General features: G+C 45.9%; 1 protein-coding gene across 1 annotated transcript; it reads left to right on the top strand.

Annotated features, from left to right (window-relative positions):
• The first annotated feature begins 5,055 nt into the window (after positions 1 to 5,055).
• Positions 5,056 to 10,242, top strand: TCL1A (TCL1 family AKT coactivator A). Its single transcript, XM_070593458.1, has 4 exons — positions 5,056 to 5,297; positions 8,286 to 8,456; positions 8,880 to 8,940; positions 9,488 to 10,242. Exons 1-3 carry the CDS (start codon positions 5,178 to 5,180, stop codon positions 8,934 to 8,936), a joined length of 348 nt encoding a protein of 115 aa, XP_070449559.1. The 5' UTR covers positions 5,056 to 5,177; the 3' UTR covers positions 8,937 to 8,940; positions 9,488 to 10,242.
• Positions 10,243 to 19,864: the final 9,622 nt, after the last annotated feature.

Here is a 19,864-nt window from a genome sequence, read left to right as displayed (position 1 = left end):
AATTTTTTTTTTAAAACGTGGTAACAAACAAATGGGATAGAATAGAGCCCAGAAACAGACCCATTTTTACAAGGGAACTTGGTATTTAATAATGGTAGTGTCAGAAATCTTGTGTGGAAGGATAAATTATTCAGTAGTGTTTGGGAGATTGGCTAAATATTTGGAAAAATTAAGATACAACTAGATTCTGACCTAGCATAGAAAATTTTGTTGCTGTTAGTGCTGCAGAGTAGATTCTGAATCCTAACAACCTTGTGGACAGCAGAGCGGAACCCTGCCCTGTCTTTTTGCTCCATTCTCTGGCCTTCTGGGGCTGTGTCAGACAATGCTCTGCTGCTATTCACAGGGTTTTCAGGGGCAATTTTTCCGGAAGTGGGTAGCCAGGTCTTTCTTCCTAGTCTGTCTAGTCTGGAAGCTCCACTGAAACCTGTCCACCATGGGGAACCCTGCTGGTATTGAAATGCAGGTGGCATAGCTTTCAGCATCACAGAAACATGCATCCATCACAGTATGACAACCGACAGATGGGGAAACCAACCCAGATTGGGGTAGTGACAGCACAGAATTTAACCACTAGACCACCAGGGCTGGCTATAGAAAAGTTACATATTAGTGTATAGCATATTATATTTATAAACCTCCTATATAAAAATAAGTCCCATACCATGTTAAGTGACTAGAATTCTATTTAAAATATCCTTAAAATTGAAAAGCTAGGTCAAGAGATCTTGTGTGAATGATACAGAGGACATTTTCAGTGTGAAAGCTAAAAGCAGTCTGTCGTTAACATATTTATCTCAGCTTATATATGTTAGAAGCATAAAGATTATGAGCTAATTTCCTAGGAGGAATAAAGAGATATATGAAATATTTTCCTGAGGGGAAATACAATACAATCAAATTAAATTAAGAAGAATTGAGGGTGGAACAAGAAGAACCGAGCCAATTCGCAGGACCAGTAACACTGTCGGTGATACCCAAAGGGTGGAAAAGCCCAGGATTGAGAAATGTTTCTGAAACAGATTCAGGTAAACTTTCACTTGCCTCTGGGCAAATGGGAACCCCATTTCTAGCTCACAGGGTCTGTTGCAATTCTGCTACATGCTGCTGACTCCAGCCGCTCGTCGGCATCAACTATTGGGCGCGTTTTGAATAGGGGTTATGGGTGCGTTTTCCTTTTGCATTTGTGTTGTGTGTGTGTGTTGCTTTAGTCTAGGGCCTGGCTACTCAAGTTCGTTCACAGACCATCAGCCTCAGCCTCACCTTGAACTTGCTAGAAATTTGGAATCTCCACCGCATCCTTCAAAATTAGAATCCCATTTTAACAAGATCGCCATATATATGTTAAAGTCTGAGCCACACTTAAAACTTAAAGAAAACTCTGTGAAGTTTAAAGAGAGAGTGAGTAGCCATGCAGTGGACAAAGTCATTATCAGTCCCTGAGTTTTACTTAGAATATTCTTGTCCCACATTCTCCGTTCATCTAGAGATAAAATTTCCTCCCTTATGGGTAAAGGCTATACCATCCCTTCTAGCCTGAGCTCACTTGCTCATTAGCCTTAATTATGTAAAATACAGCCCAGACCCAGGAATAACTTTAAAAAACCACTCTAGGTAACTAGCACGATGCCTTAACATCTATGTAGCAGAGTTTCTGTGTTTTACACATGGGTGAGCTCTCAGACCCTCTCAATCCTAATAATCTTGGCATTAGGGTTCCCTGCACGCAAAAGATGGGAAGCAGCAAGTTAAAAGGAGAACACAGAGAAGGAAGTAAAGTGCGGGCTCCAGGGGAGGCTCACAATGAGAATTGGTGGTACAAAGAATAGCTTTAACATTTTCACGGTTATTTGGTTTTATAAATCTTGTTTACACCTCAAAAACGGTAACTCAAATCTCAGAGAAGTAGTTTTCAAGTTTCTCTACACATTAAGTCACCTGAGAAGCCTTTTAAAGGAAAAAAAGTGATGCTCAAGCTTCAGTCTCAGAGATTCTGGTCTAACTGGTCTGGGGTGGGGTCCAGACACACATAGGCTATAAAAGCTTCCTAGGTGATTCCAATTAGCAGCCAGAGTTGTGATCCACTAACTTAGAGGTTTGGGGTATTCACTGCAGGGCCCGGAGGCCTGGATGCGTGCATAGCCCTACATAGGCTCTTTACAGCGTGCTACAATGAAGGTCAGGATGACATTGGTACCAGGATTTTCTTTTAAGAGGAAAATGCTTTATATGTTAGAAGTGATTTTGACAGAAAATAAAATAGCCTAGAAGGAAATGATACAGAAACACATGTCCAACTCTTGTGTCATAGTTAGAGAAACCTACAGGGAACTGGTGGAATGAGGCAGACACCTACCATCTCTCCCTCCCGATCCTCCCCCTGTAGACCAATGCTTAACATGTCCACAAACCCCCTGGGGATCTCATTACAATGCAGATTCTGACTCAGGAGGTCTGGGGAGGGCTCCAGATTTTGCAGTTCTCATGAGCTCCAGGTGATGCTAATATAGCTGGTCCAGGAAACACATTTAGGGCAGCAAGGCTGTAGTTCATACTGATGGCTATGACTCACCCTCAAGCCCCTTCTTTGGAACCCAAACAAGAAGGATGGCTTCCTCATTCCTGAAGAATGAATTCCACTGGGGTCCCTAATGTCCAGAATCATTCTGCTCAAAACCATAGGCTTTCCTGAACTAACGTCATGAGTTTATCCATCTCCATCCATTGGTACCAAATCCTGGTACCAATGTCATCCTGACCTTCATTGTAGCACGCTGTAATTGTTCTCTTCTCTCACTAGGTGACTGTATCAGGGGATCAGAGACTGTTGAGTTATAAATGGGTTTAGAGACCATGGAGTTTGGCCCATTCATACAAAAGCACACCAACAAGGCCGAGATGGCAAAGGATGGCAAATATCACAGGCGAGAACGGTTAAGTCAAAATTGGATCCAAGTCAGGAGGTGAAAGCATCAGTCAAGGATTCTTTAAAAAAAGAGTTAAAATAATCCCTTTTTGTTACTTTCTACGTGACACATCTACTTGATTATCTTCAGGGAGCTTGCAGACTAACAAAGAGTCAGAAACAAATACACAACTCTAAAGCTGGACTGACTGGCCTCAGTGCCCTAAGATGGGGCAGATAACATGCTGGAGAGGCCGCGTGTCTCTGAGGCCACAGGGCAGCTATTGTTTTCCCTCTTCTGGAATTTCCATAAGGGAGGCTCAAGGCCTCCACAGAAGCTGCCCAATGAACTCCTCAGTCATCCTTATTTCACTTCTCATGTTTTGGAACCCCTTCTCAAAGGATTTTCTGAATCCTACAAAGAATGATGTATACTCTTGCTCAATATTAAGACACCCTTGTGTGAAACTGAAGCAACATATTGTTCTTTCAAAGTAGCGGGGATCATATTCCCAGAACATTCAGAGGCAAAGTCGGCCAAATGGGTCTGATTCCTGCTCCGTTATTTGTTTCTTTGTGCCACTTAGAAAAGTAAAACAAGTACTAATGAAACCGACAGACCTAGCGGCATTCTGGGTCCTGGAGCCATCTATGTGGCTGGGTGAGTTGGCTACACTGGCTCCTGGGTGCCCCCTTCACTTGCCACAAGAGGCCAACCCGGCAGCACTGCTTAAGTGGACTTGTTAATCATTTTTGACCTCAAAGCTCAGGACTGGGTTGAGACTTCTCCAACAGAGCATATTACCAGATTACCAGATTAGCGTGCTCCCATTGGCTATCTGGGTCTGGAATTAAGAACCATCCACAGGGAAATGAGCCTGAAAAGCCACAAGTCTGAATATCAAATACTAACGCCACGAGGGGCTGCCCTGGGAGACAGGTTTGCTGGGCTCCTGTCCCCTCCCTCCACTCCCAACTTTACTTGGCTCTTGTCTTCTGTTTTGTGTTCCTGGTAAATCCTCTTATATCTCTATTACTACAGGCCACCTCGGCATCTTCCTGGGAATTAGGCTGTCTGGATAGGCAGAGCAGCAGATACATACCTTTGCTGTCAGGGGATCAGGTGTGAAGCTCATTTTCACTTTCATGACGTTTCAAAAGATCACAGGTTATTTTCTTAGTGCCTAGTCAGAGAGAGATGGGAAAGAGCCGGAAGGTGAGGCACCAAACTGTGGTGATGTTGGAGCAATGGGGCTGAAGCTCATTTACAAGCTTCTCATTGTCTTTTATTTTCTTAATTGCCTTAATGGGCATGTGTTACTCCAAAATGAAGTGAGATTGTTTTCCTTATTTCCTGTAATTTACAGAGAGGAGGTTTGATCATATAACCCAGGGACTTCAAATCCATTGATCTTGGGGTCGAGAGAGGAGCTTCTTTTTAAGTATTCCTTTTGAACGATGTTTTCACTAATGAATTCAAAGCCTATAAAGGGAAAAACCCACGTTTCTTCACCACCAAGTTTCACAATAGCTATTAGATGACCACAGCATCATCAAAGCCGTGGGAAACGCACGTCTTGGGTGTGGGAGGGGGAGGGGGCTTCAAGAGTTGCACTTTGCCAAGGAAACTGATTCTGACACCCAAACCCACAGGCTGAAGGTGATGCTGTGAACCTGGGAAAGTCCAGGCCTAGTTCAGGCTTGCACCGGTCTCTTCTCATCCCAGAAGATGTGGAGGGGGCCCTGGCTCTGGGTTGCCTGGCGTCAGCTGTGAGTTCCAAGCAGAGGCTCAGAGTCCCAGTTTGGGGTGTGGCTTGACCAGCTGACTCAGAACAGTGGGGTCCGGGCACCAAGGGAAGAGAAGGTGCCTCCCGACAGAGGAAAGGACCAAGCTACAGACCAGGGTAACTCCCCAGCAGTGGGCAGTGGGGGGCGGAGGGCGAGGCTGGCTGGCTGAGGCCCTTCAGGTCCTAGGCTTGTTGGGCTGGCTCTGTGCTCTTAGACGCTGCCAGGGTCCCAGGGCACAAGTCAGGCCTGGGTCCCGAGCCAGCTCCGGAATCTGCTGGTCGCCCCACGTGCCTCGCGCCCCGCCCCTCCGGCCTCGCGCCCCGCCCCCTCGCGCCTCCCACCTGGCGGCCCGCCCGCCTCCCGCCCCGCCGATTGGGGGCGCCCGGCCGCGCTCCCGCTATAGGTCTTCCGCGCCCTGCATCCCGCTCAGCAGCGAGAGGCCTAGAGAGGCTGCGGCTCCCGCTCCCTAGACGCCCGGGGCGCCATGGGCGAGCTCCCGTTCTTCAGGGCGCACACTGCCTTTCACCCGGACCGCCTGTGGATCTGGGAAAAGGCCGTGTATGTGGACGAGAACCAGCGCACTTGGCTGCCCATAACCATCGAGGTACGGCCGCTTTGGGGCCAGGCTGGGCGGGCAGCATGGGCATCACCATCCCTGGTCCAGCCAGGGGAGCCAGAGACGCCCCAGGCCGTGCAAGGCCCTTGAGGAGCCTCTCAGAGGCGGCAGGGTGAGGGTGGTGGCAGCGAGGCTCACAAGGCCTGATCCGCCCAGGGTGGTCAGGGGGCTCCAGGTGAAACCACTTTGAGCTGGGCTCTGAAGGATGAGTAGGAGTTCTCCAGGTCGGCAGGAAGGTGGGTGGGAAAAGCACACAGGCATGCGGGCCGGAGGATGGGCACCCATTGCCTCTGGAGTGTGTGAATATGATCTTGAGTAAAATAGGACTTTTCTGGGTTTTAGGGTCCTAATCCATAAAATGGCAAGAACATCTGTAATGATGCATACATGTGGTCGATTATCAGAACCTCCTTAGGTGAGCCTCAGAAATCTGTGCTTTAAAAGGACCCTCAAACAGCTTATGATCGGCCAGGTTTGGGAACCACTGTCCCAGAGGTTGAGATATTTCATACCTCCTCTATGCTGTGGAAGAAACAAACTTCACAAACAATACAGTAGGATAAAAGCCAGGATTGAATAAATGTTGACGTTTCATGTGTAATGCCTTAAGATGGAGCTTTAGTTAATGTTAACTTTTTAATAGAAATATAACTCTCTTACAAGTACTTTCCATCAGAGCATGGATTTCCTCCAAGAAACTTAGGAGAAAAATGTTGAAACTCTTTCCATATATAAATAGAAGAAAGTATAAAAGCAAAATTAAAATATATAATATTAAAACAGTTATGTGATATAATAGCAAACAGCAAAAAGTTATTGAGTAGTGACTGTGTCCCCATTTTACAGATGAGGAAACTGAGGCATAAAAATGTCAATTTGTCCAAACTGGAACCGCTAGTAGGTTATGGGCTTGGGATTCCAGGTTCTTAACCACCATCTATATTTACATCTTTATTGGAATTTAAATTTTTGAAATAAAAATCAAGTTAAATATTTACTTTTTTTTAAGTCAAGTATTTGAAGAAAATTTAAGTGAATATCTATTTTTAAATCTCTGCTTGGGGAATATCTTCTTCAACATGACACTGAAACCACAAAGCAGAGTTTTCACATGATCATTGTAAATTCTGCACAAAACATAACCCACTAGCAAATTGTGGGGCAGAATTTGTCCCACGTAACTCAAAGGACTAGTACTCTTAATTTGTAAAGATTTACTTCCTGAGCCCTGGTGGTCTAGTGGTTAAGATTCGGTGCCCTCACTGCCTCTGCTGGGATTCGGTTCCCAGTCAGGGGACCACACCACCTGTCCGTTGGTTGTCATCATACTGTGGTGGCTGTGTGTTGCTGTGATGCTAAAAGCTACACCACTGGGATTTCAATACCAGCAGGGTCCCCCACGGTAGACAGGTTTCAGCAGAGCTTCCAGACTAGACAGACTAGGAAGAAGGACCTGGTCACCCACTTCCAAAATAACTGGCCATGAAGACCCTGTGAACAGCAGTGGAGCATTGTCTGATACAGCTCTGGTGAGAGGATGGGGTGCAGAAAGACCGGGCAGGGTTCCGCTCCGCTGTTGCTAGCAGTTGGAATAGACGGCACTAACAACAAAGATGTACTTAAATCATCAAGAAAAAAGATGAATGAGCAAACTAAAAATGGTTAAAGGACCTGGAAGAGTTTAACACAGCAAGAATGGGGACTTGCCCACTTACAACTTGCAGGATGATATGAATTATTTTTTAACAGTGAGATCTAATTTATTTCATAGAAAATTTGCAAAAATGATTTCCCCTTTGGAAAAATAGTCATTGAACAAACAGGAGTGCCTAGTTTACATGCCAAGTACGATTCTAGGCTGTGAGGGTTTGCAGCGACTGTGATAAAACCCCTCTGCTTGTAAAGCTGACGTGCAACTGGGGGAGGAGGATAACAAAATAATGGAGGCCGGTAGTCAGTTATGTAGGAGTTGGAAGTGGATGAGAGGCAGTCACGAGTGGCATGGGGTCTTCAGGCAGGACCCCTGAGTGTCTTAATTCGCATTTGCCTGTGATATTTTGCCCATGATTTTATTTGAAACCTGTCTGCACCTCTGTTTTAGGCATGCCTCTTATTTATAGCTTAGTGTTGGATTTTGCTGAAATTTGTCTTTATAGACATGCAATTGAGCAGAGACCTGCCTAAAAGAAGGATGTGAGCCCTGCGCAGATCTAGGGGAGAATGTTCCAGACAGAGGACAACAGGTGCAGGAGCTTACTGGAAGTGTGGCATGTCCCAGAAATAGCGAGGAGGCCCCTGTGGCTGGGATGGGGTTGGGGTGATGAACAGAAGGACAGATGAGGGAGGCAGGGGCCCGGCTGTGTGGGCCTGTGGACCGTGGTAAACATTTCAGTTTGTTCTGCCTGCGATGGGAGGGCGTTGGAGGGTGTCGAGCAGGGGAGTGACATGATATTTAGATGCACAGTCTGGCTGCCGTGCTGAGAATTGATTGTGGGGCACAAGACCAACAAGGCAGCAACTTAGGAAGTTATCGTGATAGTCTGGGGGAGCGATGATAATAGCGGGCAGTGGTGGAGATGGGGAAAAGTGGTCTGTCACCTGATTCTGGGGTCTGGAGATATCTTGTTTAAAATGGGATATGACAAAATAAAGAAAAATCGGAGAAAATCCATCAGCTGAAATAGGTAAGGAAGCTCAGGGTCCCATGGCACACCCAGCAACTAGAAGTTTGTCAGGGAGAAGTGGGCCTTTGGTGGCCCTGTCTGGGTGTCTGGACATGTGCGATGCTGGTCCTCTTGGCCTAGCCAGAGTCCCTGCGAAAAGCATGCATGGCTTAAGGAGCAGAGCTTCTGGGAACTGTGATCGCCAGCATCTCAGATGCCAGCTGGGCCGGGCGGGTGGCAGGAAGGACTCTGGTTATTTGTGCCTGGAGGAGCCCCGGCCTGAAGGTGGGCCCTGGTCTTCTCGTCTTTTCAGATGGACAGCAGCCTCCAGGTACTGATGCGCCAGGAAGATATCCCCCTGGGGGAGCCCGTGCGCCCCAGCCAGCTAGGCCCTTACCTGCTGCCTTTGATGTGGCAGCTTTACCCAGGAAGAAAGTACCGAGGCTCAGACTCCAGTTTCTGGCGCATAGTGTACCACATCGAGGCAAGTGTGTGCTTCTCCAAGGACCATCGGGGCATCCTGGATCCCCCTTCCCCATGTCTGGCCTCTGCAGTATATCTGTTCCCTCCATCTCTGCACCAAAAGCTAAAAAAAAAAAAAAAGGACTTTACAACTGCAGATTTTTAAAGGACGGGATTAGAGAGACTTTAGAACTGAATGACCAGGCCACCCTCTGAGGTCTCTAACAGAAGCTCCCTCGGCCGTAGGAAGGCCTCTCTGGTGGGCAGTCACGGGGTGAAGGCTGGTGGGAGGAAGGGCAGTCTCATCTCCCCAGGGCCCCTGGAATCCCCACCCCCCCCCCCCCAGCCCCACACAGGTTCCCACCTGCTGCTCCGCGCTGTGGAGGGCCCAGAAGCCAGGAACGGAAAGAGAATCCCTGGGCTCTAACTCGCTTCTCTCCCGCAGTTCAGTGGCATAGAGGACATGCTCCTCGAGCAGGTGCCAGACCCGGATAATGAGTGATGTGGTGAGCACCCTGGGGCCCGGTACCTTTGAGTCCAGTGTGGCCAGGTCAGAAAGAAGGCATACCCCTTCTCCACGAAGGCAGTGAGCGCTGACTCCACCCTGAGTGTGCTGCCCCTGAGGGTCCCCGGGGCTGGGGACCCAGGCTCTCCCCTTGACCACCTTGGGAGCCAGTCCTTTTTAGGCAGCCCCCTCAGTGATAGAGGCCCCCATCCGTACAGGGCTTCAAGGTGACGGGCACTGTCGCCTGATCATCACATCAACTGAACTAGGTGTTACTTGATTTTATAGCTTATAAAAATGAGTTTTGAAGAAGTGCAATGACTTGTCCGGATCACAGAGCCAGGTTTCAAACCCAGGTCTTGTGGCACCAAGCTGCTCGCTCTGTCCACAGTTGGCCCTTGCTCAGCTTTGGGGCCAGCACTGACCACCCAGCTCCCGTCTAGACTGGCCCCAGCAGCTCCGCTCCCCGCTCCCTGCACCCTGCCCCTCGCCTCCGCCAGGTCCTTCCCTTTGCCTCAGACCTGTCTTCTCTTGTCCTCCCGCCCCAGGTCCCGTGGTTCCCGTCTCCCTGAGCCCGCGTCCTGCCGGCCTGCAGTGGGGATGTTCGAGCTTGTGTTCACTTTTTTACCAGCCCTGTGTTCTGCTCTGCCTACCCACATCCGGGAGGGAATGGACAGGCAGAGGATGAGCCCCACCCAGGGCCTGCTGGACTTGTCTGGACCTGGCATCCCCTGGCCCATGGGCAGTGCAGAGGACCTGGCTCGGTACAGCGTCCTCCAGGTGCCCCAGCTATACCTGTGCCTCTGGTCTTCTCAGCTGTCTGACAGTTCTCGGCCTCCCTCTCTGTTCTGTCCCTCACAGCAAATAGTGTCATGTGCTGCACACCTGGGCTGATTCTTGTTCTGTTCCCTCAGCTCCGTGTACCTCTGGCTGCAAGGGAATGGGGCCTACCCGCCTGAGACTGGGCCAGGCCTCTGAGCCCCTGGACTGGCTGTTTCATGTGGCCATGCCTGCCTGCAACCATGCCTGCACAAGCCCCACCTTACCAGCAGGTTCAATGCAGTTCACAGGAGGCCTGCGAGGAGCCCAAGTCTGTGCCTGCTGGTGGCAGGTCCAGGGCCCGTGACATGGCAGGAGGCCAGGCAGGCGAGCACTGCAGGTAGCCCCTTAGATTGCCCACCTGTAGGACAGAGATTGGAGGTCCTCCCTTTTACAGATGCCCACACATCTGGATGTTATGAAGTTGTATATGGTGTGAACACTTTGTACTGTTGCTTGATTAAATGTAAGACAATTCATCTAACTTCGTGCTGAATCAGCTTCTATCCTTGACCTAGATTCTAGTGGAGAGAAACAAGAACAGGCAGTCAGCGAATAAGAAAATCTGAAAGAGAAAGAATACTCATGAAGTTAGTATATTTCTTTTACTTTGGAGATAAGGCTGGAATTTTTTTTTTCTTATAATCCAAACATTCAAAACCCCTGTGCTCTTGGAGGCATAATTTGAGAACCGCCGAGTAAGTGGCCTCACAAAGTCTTTCTCAGCAATTCTTGGTATTAGAGACGCTCTCCGTCTGGCCCTGCCCTCCTCACTGCCCTGTCCCTGCCAGCTCTGTCTCCTCCCTGCCCTGACACGCACCAGGCTCTCCTGAACATGGGAGTTCCCATGCCAGCAGGAGTCCCTCCTCCCTGAAAATGTCCTGACTACCCAAGCGCCAACCAGAGTCCCCTCCCCACCTCCCGTGACCTGTGGTCACAGCCCAGCCCACCCTATGCCGGGTCCCTCCTGCCATCTCAAGATAAGCTGCCCTGCCCCTGCCTTCTGAGCAGCTGAGCAGGACCTCAGGTGTCACAAAGGGATGCCTTCCAGTGAAAGGAGTCCTTTCTGTGGAATGCTGGTCCTCCCCACTAAAGCGTGACTTTAGTCCCCAGCTTCCTCATCACAGAGAGATGTGGGGATAATGATACGCACAGGTGGTTAAGTGTCTACAAAGAGAATTATCTAAGAAAAATACTCCTGCTCCCATTTTATGTTCTCTGATCCCGGTCTTACCCGGCGCTAGACAGATAAGCATCGGACACCACGCCTGTCAGGGTTTGTATCTCTTCATTTTAACCCCAGTGCCTTGCCCAGTGCAAGCGTTTGGTCCGTGGGAACTCTTACTACACAGACGCCTCTCAGTGGAGACAGAGCATCAGAAGGTCAGAGCAGGAGGAACACCAGAGATCTGCCAGTTTCCTCATTTTAGGAACAGGCCCAGGAACAAAGTTGACAAAATTCATGTGTTGACACCCTAACCCCCAATGTGATGGTGTTTGGAGGTGGGGCCTTTGCGAGATGATTAAGGTTAGATGAGGTCGTGAGGGTGGGGCGAGTGCCCTTATTAGAAGAGAAAGAGAGAGCCGGCGAGCTCAGTTGCACACACTGAGGAAGCGCCATGTGAGGACACAGAGAGAAGGCGCTGTCTACAGGCCAGGAGGAGGGTCCTCGCTAGACACCGAACCTGCCGGCACCTTGGTCTGGGATTTCCCAGTAGCCTCCAGAACTGAGAAGCTAATGTCTGTTGTTTAAGTACCCAGTCTGTGTGATTCTGGGACAGCAGCCTGAGCGCACTAGGGCAGTTCTCGTGCAAGATTCTTCTGTTTCTGAAACCTTCCAGCACTGTCGTTAACTGTGCCAGGCGCTGCAGATCCAGCAGCGAACGGAACAAAGGCCTTGCCCTCATGCAGCTTTCCTTTTAGAAAGAGATGAAGTGGCAGCTCAGAACGTGCAGAATCCTACAGAGAAAACAGAACAGGGTAACGTGGCGGCGACGTAGGCGGGGTGGTGAAGAAATCAGTGTCTGTGGAGGGGCCTTTAAGATTGGACTTTGCAAACGAGAGGGAGCTGGATTCTCAGATGGGGGGAGAGTCCCAGGAGGAGGAAATGACAAGTGCTGTGTGGCTGAATTTGTTGAGGAAACTAAAAACAGCAAAAGGATTTCTTCTCACTCAGAGAAATGCTGTTTTATAAAAATTGCCCCTAATCAATTAACTCTAAGTGCAATGCAGAATCTCAGTTTTCCACGGCAAGAATGACTTGGGTTCTGGCTGACACAGTGGGGCGGACAGTGGTTCTGCTGAGATGGGGAGGGGTGAGCGTGAGCAGGGGCGCGGATCAGGAGCTCTGTGGGAGCCAAACTATGCGTGAGAGGCCTGTGGTACCTCCAGCAGGAGGGCTGAGAGGCTGCTGATTGAATATAGATCTAGAACTCAGGTCAGGACTAAAAAACACACAGTTAGGAGTCATTGAAACATAAATGATAATTGAAGCCAGGGGCTGACTGAGGTTGCAGATGGAGAGATGGTGGTGTCTTTGAAAGCTAGAGACAAAAGTGTAAGAACGAGGCTGTGGAGAGGCTGAATACGGAGAAGTGGCCATTGGATCTAGCCACATGGAGACAGATGGTGACGCTGTGAGGAAAGGAGTCAGCGCTGTGACAGGGGCACAGCCCTATGGGGTGGGCCGAGGAGAGAAGGGGAGATGAGAAGGGACAGTCCCTGCTCTGAGCTTTGTTGTGAGGGAATTGGAGAAGTACAGTGTTTTCGGTTGGAGATAATGGAGCCTGTGTGTCTGTGCAGCGGGAAGGGACAAACTGACAAGGCGGCACAGAGAGGGTACACTGAAAGGAACAGCATTCTTGAGGAAGCTGGAAGAGGTGAGCCAGGGGCCCAAATGCAAATCGGCATCCGACGGAGCAGCTTCAGCAGTCATCAACACCATGCCAATCTTGTTTCATTTTCCCCCACACAAAGCTGGGGTTTGTTTTTTTGCTAAAGTCTTTTAAATACTTTATAATTTCGCCCACAAGTATTTTATTATGTGTCTTTCCAGGTAAGACTTTTTATTCCTGAGAGCCACAAGACCATGATCACACCTCACAAAATTAACCGTAATTCCTCAGTATCATCTAATCCCTGGTCTGGTTTCAAGTTTCCCCGCGTATCTCAGTGTCTTTCTACACTGGTTTAAATCGACACCCGGACTGCCTGTGGCTGATGCGTCTCCAGTCTCTAGTCATCTGTACGAGCACCCTCTTCCTTCTTTAGAACAGAACAGATGCGCAGTCCTGTAGACTTTCTGGATTTGGTTGATGGCATCCTAGAATATCCTTTAGTATGTTTCTCTTCCTATTTCCGGTACTCTGGCAACTTAGAAACTTGATTGGATTCCATTCCAGTTCAGTTCTTTGGGCAAGAACACGTCCTGGGTGGTGCCATATACCATTCACTGCATCCGATCTGGAACCCCCCGAGTCAGGTCTCCCCAATGCAGTGGTGGCGAGGGTGCCAGATGGGAGCTCAGGTGGTGCCAGCCCACCATCCACCACGACGTTCCCCGTCAGCCTGTCCTCTGCACCCTTGGCGTCCTTCTGATGTGCGGTCATCCTGTGCAAGAATGTTGTCTTGCCTTTTATTTAAATCTACATCTGTGTCTTCCAGGAACCTTTTACAATTCTAATTATAAAAGTTTTGCACATTGTTGTTGAAACTGCTCTCAGGTATTTTTTTTTTGCTGTTATAATGGTGTCTTCCCTTCCCTTTTGTGTTAATTCTATCTTTTAACAGCATATTGCTCAAGGGGATGTGTGTGTATAAAATGGCTATTGTTTTCTGTATGTCAACTTTATGTTCTGCTATATTACTAAATTATTATTTATAGTGGTTTTCACTGATTCTTTGGGTATTCCTGATATATAACCATAGCATCTGCAAATAGAGATATTTTTACCTCTTCCTTTCTAATTCGTAGGGTTGTAATCCTTTCTCTTGTCTGACACCTCCAAGGCTTCGGTGAGTGGTGGAAGTAGTAGGCATTCTTGTATTTTCTCAACTTGACAGGGAAAACCTCTAGAGTTTCCCCATTAAGTAAGATCCTGGCTTTGGGGCTTAAATATCTGTATTTTTACTATGTTAAAGAAGTATCTTTCAATTCCTATTTTAGAATCTTTAACTGGAATGGGTGTAGAATTTTGTTACATACCTTTTTGATATCTAAGGAGATGATCATATAATACTTTTCTTAAACTCTATGAATATTAGGATATTGACTCTTCCTTGCGTTCCTGGAACAAACCCCACATGGTCGTGATGGATACTGTGTTCATGTTGGGGGGGTCTCTCTGCTAATACTTTATTTAGAAATTTTGCATTGTAGTCAAAGTGGTCTGATATTTTCTTTTTGTTTTGTTTTTCTTTCAGTCTTTGTCAAGTTTTGGCATCAAAGTTATATTCACTTTATAAAAATAATTTGGAGGCTTTACTTTTGTTATACCCTGTAATACTGTAAGTTGCATTAGAATTCTCTGTCTTTTTTTTAGCTTGGTAGAATTCCTTTAAGGAGCCATTCGAGCCTAGTAATTTTTTCGAAGGAGCACCTCCACAGCTTTCTGTTTCTTCTGTGGAAATTGGTGTGTTTAAGCTTCCTATCTCTACTGGGGTCAATTTTGGTTAAATAAATTTTCCTAGAAAAGTATCCATTTCATCTAGGTTTTGTATTTTATTTTCATAGGTATTTAAAAATAACCTCATGACTTTTAGTATTCTGGATGATTGTTGCCCCTTGTCATTTCTTATTCTGCCTTTTTTGTGCTTTATCCCAGTTAGTAAAATTAGGTTTGTCTATTTTATTTCCCAAAGAACCAACTTTCTGATTCGTTTATTAATTTTATTGCCTTTGTTTGTTTTCTATCTCCCTGATGTCTGTTTTTATCTTTAGTTCTTTACTTCTGTATTCTTCTGGTTTCCTCTGTCCCTTTTCTAGCTATTTTAATTGGATATTTATTTTCTTTTTAAAAGTTTTATATAGATATTTTATATAACAGCTTTATTAAAATATAATTGACATACCATATAATTCACTCATTTGAAGTGTACAATTCAATTGTTTTTAGTATATTCACAGGGTTGTACAACCATCACCATGATAAATTTTAGAACATTTTTGTTACTCTAAAAAGATACTCATTAGCATGCTCGTACCCATGCTCATTAGCAGTTACTCCTTATTCCCCCCAAACCTCTCAGCTCCAGACAATCACTAGTTTACTTTCTGCCTCTGTCGATTTGCCTGTTATGGATATTTCATATAAATGGAATCATGCAATACGTGGTCTTCTGTGGCTGGGTTCTTTAGCATAATATTTTCAAGGTCCATAAATGTCGTAGCATGTATCGGGACTTCACTCCTTTTTATACTAATATTCTACTGAATGGGTATACCACATTTTATGTATTCATGGACATTTGGTTTATTTCGACTTCTTAGCTTTTATGAATAACGTTGCTGCAAACATTCACGTATGAGTTTTTGTGTGGACGTCATGTTTTCATTTCTCCTGGCTGTATACCTAGGAGTGGAATTGTTGGGTCACACGGCAACTTGTTTTTGACTTTTCGAGGAGCTGCACACTGTTTTTTCCAAAGTGGCCGCACTCTCCCACCAGCATTGTACCAGAAACCCAGTCTCTCTACACTTTGTCACCTGGCGCTCTCATCTGGCGTCTTGACCCTAGCCGTCTAGTAGGTGTAAAGTGGTATCTCACTGTGGTTTTGACTTGCATTTCCCTGGTGGCTAATGATGTTTATATATTTTCATGTGCTTATTGGCCAATTTTATATCTTCTTTGGAGAAATACCTATTAAGATCCTTTGCTCATTTTTTAATTGGGTTATTTTCTTTTTTATTACTCGGTTATGAGCGTTCTTTATATACTCTGGATTCAACTCTCTCATCAGATGTAATTTACAAATACTTTCTCTCAATCTGCATGTTGTCTTCTCACACGTTTGATAGTATCCTTTAAAACACAAAACTTTTTAATTTTGATGCAGTCTAATTTATCTATTTTTTTCTGTTATCAGTTGTGTTTTATTATATCCAAGAAGGCTTTGCCTAACCCAAGGTCATGAAGGTTTACTCTGCATTTTCTTCTAAGAGTTTTATAGTTTAAACTCTTACATTATGGTATGTGGTCCATCGTGAGTTATTTTTCATGTATGGTATGAGAGAGGGGTCCACGTGGTTAGCCAGTTGCCTCAATACCATTTGTTGAAAAGACTGTTCTCTCCCCCATTAAATCATCTTGGCATCTTGTCAAAAATCGATTGACTATAAAAATAAGGGTTGATTTCTGGATTCTCAGTTCTGCTCCACTGATGTATAAATCCGTCCTTATGCCGATACCACACTGTCTTGATTACTATATCTTTGTGATAAGTTTTGAAATTGGGAAGTGTGATTCCTCCAACTTTGCTCTTTTTTTAAAGATTGTCTTCATTATTCTGGGTCCCTCAAATTTCCATATGAATTTCAGGGTGAGCTTGTCAATTTCCGCAAAGAAGTGAGCTGGGATTTTGATAGGGGTTGTGTTGAATCTGTAGCAAATGCAGAATTGCTATCTGTATTCATCTACTCGGGCTATAAAAACACAGGACCATAGACTGAGTGTGTGTGTGTGTGAGTACCTTTATACTAATATCTTAGGGGAATGTCCTTACTCCTTCTTATAAAAATGCTATCTGTTGTAGCACTGCCCAAAGAACTTTCTATAACGATGGACACGTTCTCTATCTGTGTTCCCCAATGTGGAAGCTACTAGCTACATGTGGCTACAGAACACTTGAAATGTGGCTAGTATGACTGAGAAACTGAATTTTAAATTTTATTTAGTGTTAATTAATTTAAATTTAAATGGCCATATGTGGCTGGCGGCTACCATGTTGAATGATGTGGTTCCCTACTATGAACAATATTAAAATTAGTACCCTCTTCTTCCCCCCGCCTCCGCTCCCAAAAGTATCTAAAGTAGTTTTCATTTAGTGCTAAATAATAGCTTTAAGGCAACGAGCAAGCTTACTTTCTGTATAATCTTTCCCTTCTCTTCCCATTTTTGATAGAATTATGTCTTCATTATCACAGAATATAGCAAATACATAGTATTTTTCACCCCTGTGCCCTCTAGTCTTCATTCGACAGTTAAATATATTCAGTGCTCACCAGTAGTTCTTACAAAAAGCTTCTCTAAACATTTCTTGATTGTCTGAAGCTTATTGTTTAGTAGATTACTCAGGAAGGGCACACAGGAGCCATATTCCCTGATTCCCTCAACTCATCAGTTTGTCTGTGGCCTTTATACTTAAAGGTCACTTTGGCTGAAGAAAAAAATTCTTGGCTCACATTTTCTTTCTTGGGTATCTGTACATGTCATTCTATTTACTCCATTGTGTTTTAACTTAAAAGTACTCTGTAAAGCTCTAATCCCATATAAGTTACTTGGTCATTTTATCTTGTGCCAAAAGGATTTCTACTCTATAAAGTCTAATAATTGTAGTAGACTGTGTCTTGGAGTTGACTGGTCGTATGTCCCAGGCTCATTGTGTCCCCTGTAAATACACAGGTTCAAGTCATTTGTTTGTTTGTTGTCAGGGAAGTTTTCTTTAATTGTTGCTTATATCTGTTGTACTCCACTGCCTTCCTTTCCTTTCTTTTTTTGGTGGGGGAGGGGGGATGTGGGGAGGAGAGCTTCTATTATGCTATGTTGGATCTTCTTTGTCTGTCTTCTATATCCATCACTTCCTTTTCTATTGATTTTTTTTATGTTTCTACTTCCTGTACTACTTTTATTTTTCTATCTTAGTTGCTCTGCTTGTTTTTGTAACGGGATTGCAGGAGGTTGGAAAACAATAAAACCATGCCACTGTCACCATCTTGCCCTGATCCTTATTGTGTCTTAAAGCTACTTTGTGTCACTGTATTTTGCTTACAAAACAACTTTATTTACAAAGGAGAAATCCCTTTAGACATATAGTAATTCTGAAAGATTCTTCCCCATCTTTTTATACAAGATGAGTTAAGCTGAACTAGCCCAGTGAAGTCACTGTCAGTGAGTGCGTCCTCCCAGTGCTGGCGAGTGAACCTCCCATAGCAAACACAGTTTACAAATTTAAGTGATAAATTTTCCAAGAAAATGCTTCCACAAATACTTTACGATAAGGACCATTCAGTTTTGAGGTGAAAAACCAACAGCTCTTGAAATTATTAATCTGAACATTTCCATAATCTGGGAGAACTCTTCATACTTCTTAAAAATCAAACTTACAAATGCAACTTTGGAACCTGGTCCAGATGATATGGTCCTTACCCAGCAGGTTCATTGGCTAAGATGCTGATGACGGGGCCCCTGGACTTGGAGGGCCAAAAAGGCTGAAATCCAGGGAACTTGGCTGGTGTTGCTCCAACCTGATGGTGCCTCCACTCAACACTGGCCCGTCAGCCCCCCAACCGAGGACACCAAGAAGCTGTGTCCACTTTACTGCCTTTTTCGTTGGACTGTACGGGGTTAAATATCTGAGTGTTCCATTTCTCCTGGTCCTCTGACCATTGAGGGTCGTGGATAACCACAGTAAATCCTTATCTTGGAAAGGACACACACATATTCAGCATATCCCATAGAAGAATAAGAGACTCTGATCATAATTTCATAATCCCATCTGGTTCATCATGAAATCCCCCGTTCTGGCTGTGATCTAAACGTCAGCTGGGTCACTCCATCCTTTTAGACAAGATTTCATTTAGCTGGACTCTGCGCCCCCTCCACATCACCTTTGACTCTCTCTCCAGGGGTGTCACACTACTCCCCATCACCCCTTACTTCAAGCTCCAACATCTGCTAATTTAGTGTGTTTTGTGGATGATCTCTCACGCATCCCATTCTTGGTGCCATACACAACACCCCACCTCACACTGGGTACCACTCTGATTCCTTCACCACAGGGCTGCAGGTGACAGACTTTGGGGGCACGTTTGGAGTTAAGTTTGAGTGTGAGGGGGTTTGTGGGTTAACATTCAGACTACGCCTTAAAGTGACATACTAGACACTCCTGTTTTGAAAAAGTCCCTTAGCCATTGTTACAGCATCATTTCTCTCTCTCTCCATTGAGCCCATCGCCCCACCTTTCTGGGCTCCTCTCTCCTTCACAGACCCCCTCCTCCCTTCACACTGCTCATCATTGAAATGCTAACATTCTTACTTTATTATGCAGATTAACCTGGTTGTGTTTGACTTGGGGCCAGCTTTTCTTGATTCAATGCCATGTCAATGTGTTTGCTAAATAAAAGACTGACTATTCCAAGAGAAACTATTTATCTCTCCTAGGAGGCAGGACTGTTATAGCTCGTGATGGATTTTCGATTTTCTTTCTCTTCCTGCTTCCTTTCTTCCTAGTCCACCTGCTCAGAATATTTGAGTTGAGAAGGAAGGAAGAAGGAGAGAGTTTGTATGAACAGGACTCATCAAGGAACACTTCTGGGAAATCAGGTGGGACTCAGGTCTGCTGAAGGACATCCTTGGGTGCTCCGGAGTGAGCAGAGGGCAGCAAAAGGGTGGCCCAGGGTGGAGAGCAGGCCTGCTTGGCTAAGAAAGAACCATTCTCAGAACGTACGCTCAGGGAGGTATTATTATAATGATGCCTCTTTTACACAGGAGAAAACCCGGGGCTTAGAAAGATTACGTACGGGGCCAGCCCGGTGGCGCAGCAGTTCAGTGCGCACATTCCACTTTGGCAGCCCGGGGTTCGCCAGATCGGATCCCCGGTATGGACATGGCACCGCGTGGCAAGCCATGCTGTGGCAGGCGTCCCACATATAAAGTGGAGGAAGATGGGCACGGATGTTAGCTCAGGGCCGGGCTTCCTCAGCAGAAAGAGGAGGATTGGCAGCAGTTAGCTCAGGGCTAATCTTCCTCAAAAAAAAAAAACAAAGAAAGAAAGAAAGAAAGATTACATACTTTGCTCAGAGTAAACATAGCTAGTAAGTAGCAGAGCTGGATTCAAACGCAGACAGCCTGGCTGGCATCCATGCTCCTGGTCACCGTGAGATTACTGTA

Source organism: Equus przewalskii, chromosome 25, assembly GCF_037783145.1.
Source record: "Equus przewalskii isolate Varuska chromosome 25, EquPr2, whole genome shotgun sequence".
NCBI classification, from domain to species: domain Eukaryota; kingdom Metazoa; phylum Chordata; class Mammalia; order Perissodactyla; family Equidae; genus Equus; species Equus przewalskii.
The sequence above is the reverse complement of the archived record's forward strand: the minus strand, read 5'-3'. Positions and strand labels throughout refer to the sequence as shown.

Bases quoted from the DNA above. Each gene is read 5' to 3' on its own strand.
- TCL1A (XM_070593458.1), top strand. From the start codon at position 5,178: ATGGGCGAGCTCCCGTTCTTCAGGGCGCACACTGCCTTTCACCCGGAC. The intron at 5,298-8,285 runs GTACGGCCGCTT...TCGTCTTTTCAG, and splicing joins GGCTGCCCATAACCATCGAG to ATGGACAGCAGCCTCCAGGT. The intron at 8,457-8,879 runs GCAAGTGTGTGC...TCTCTCCCGCAG, and splicing joins GCATAGTGTACCACATCGAG to TTCAGTGGCATAGAGGACAT.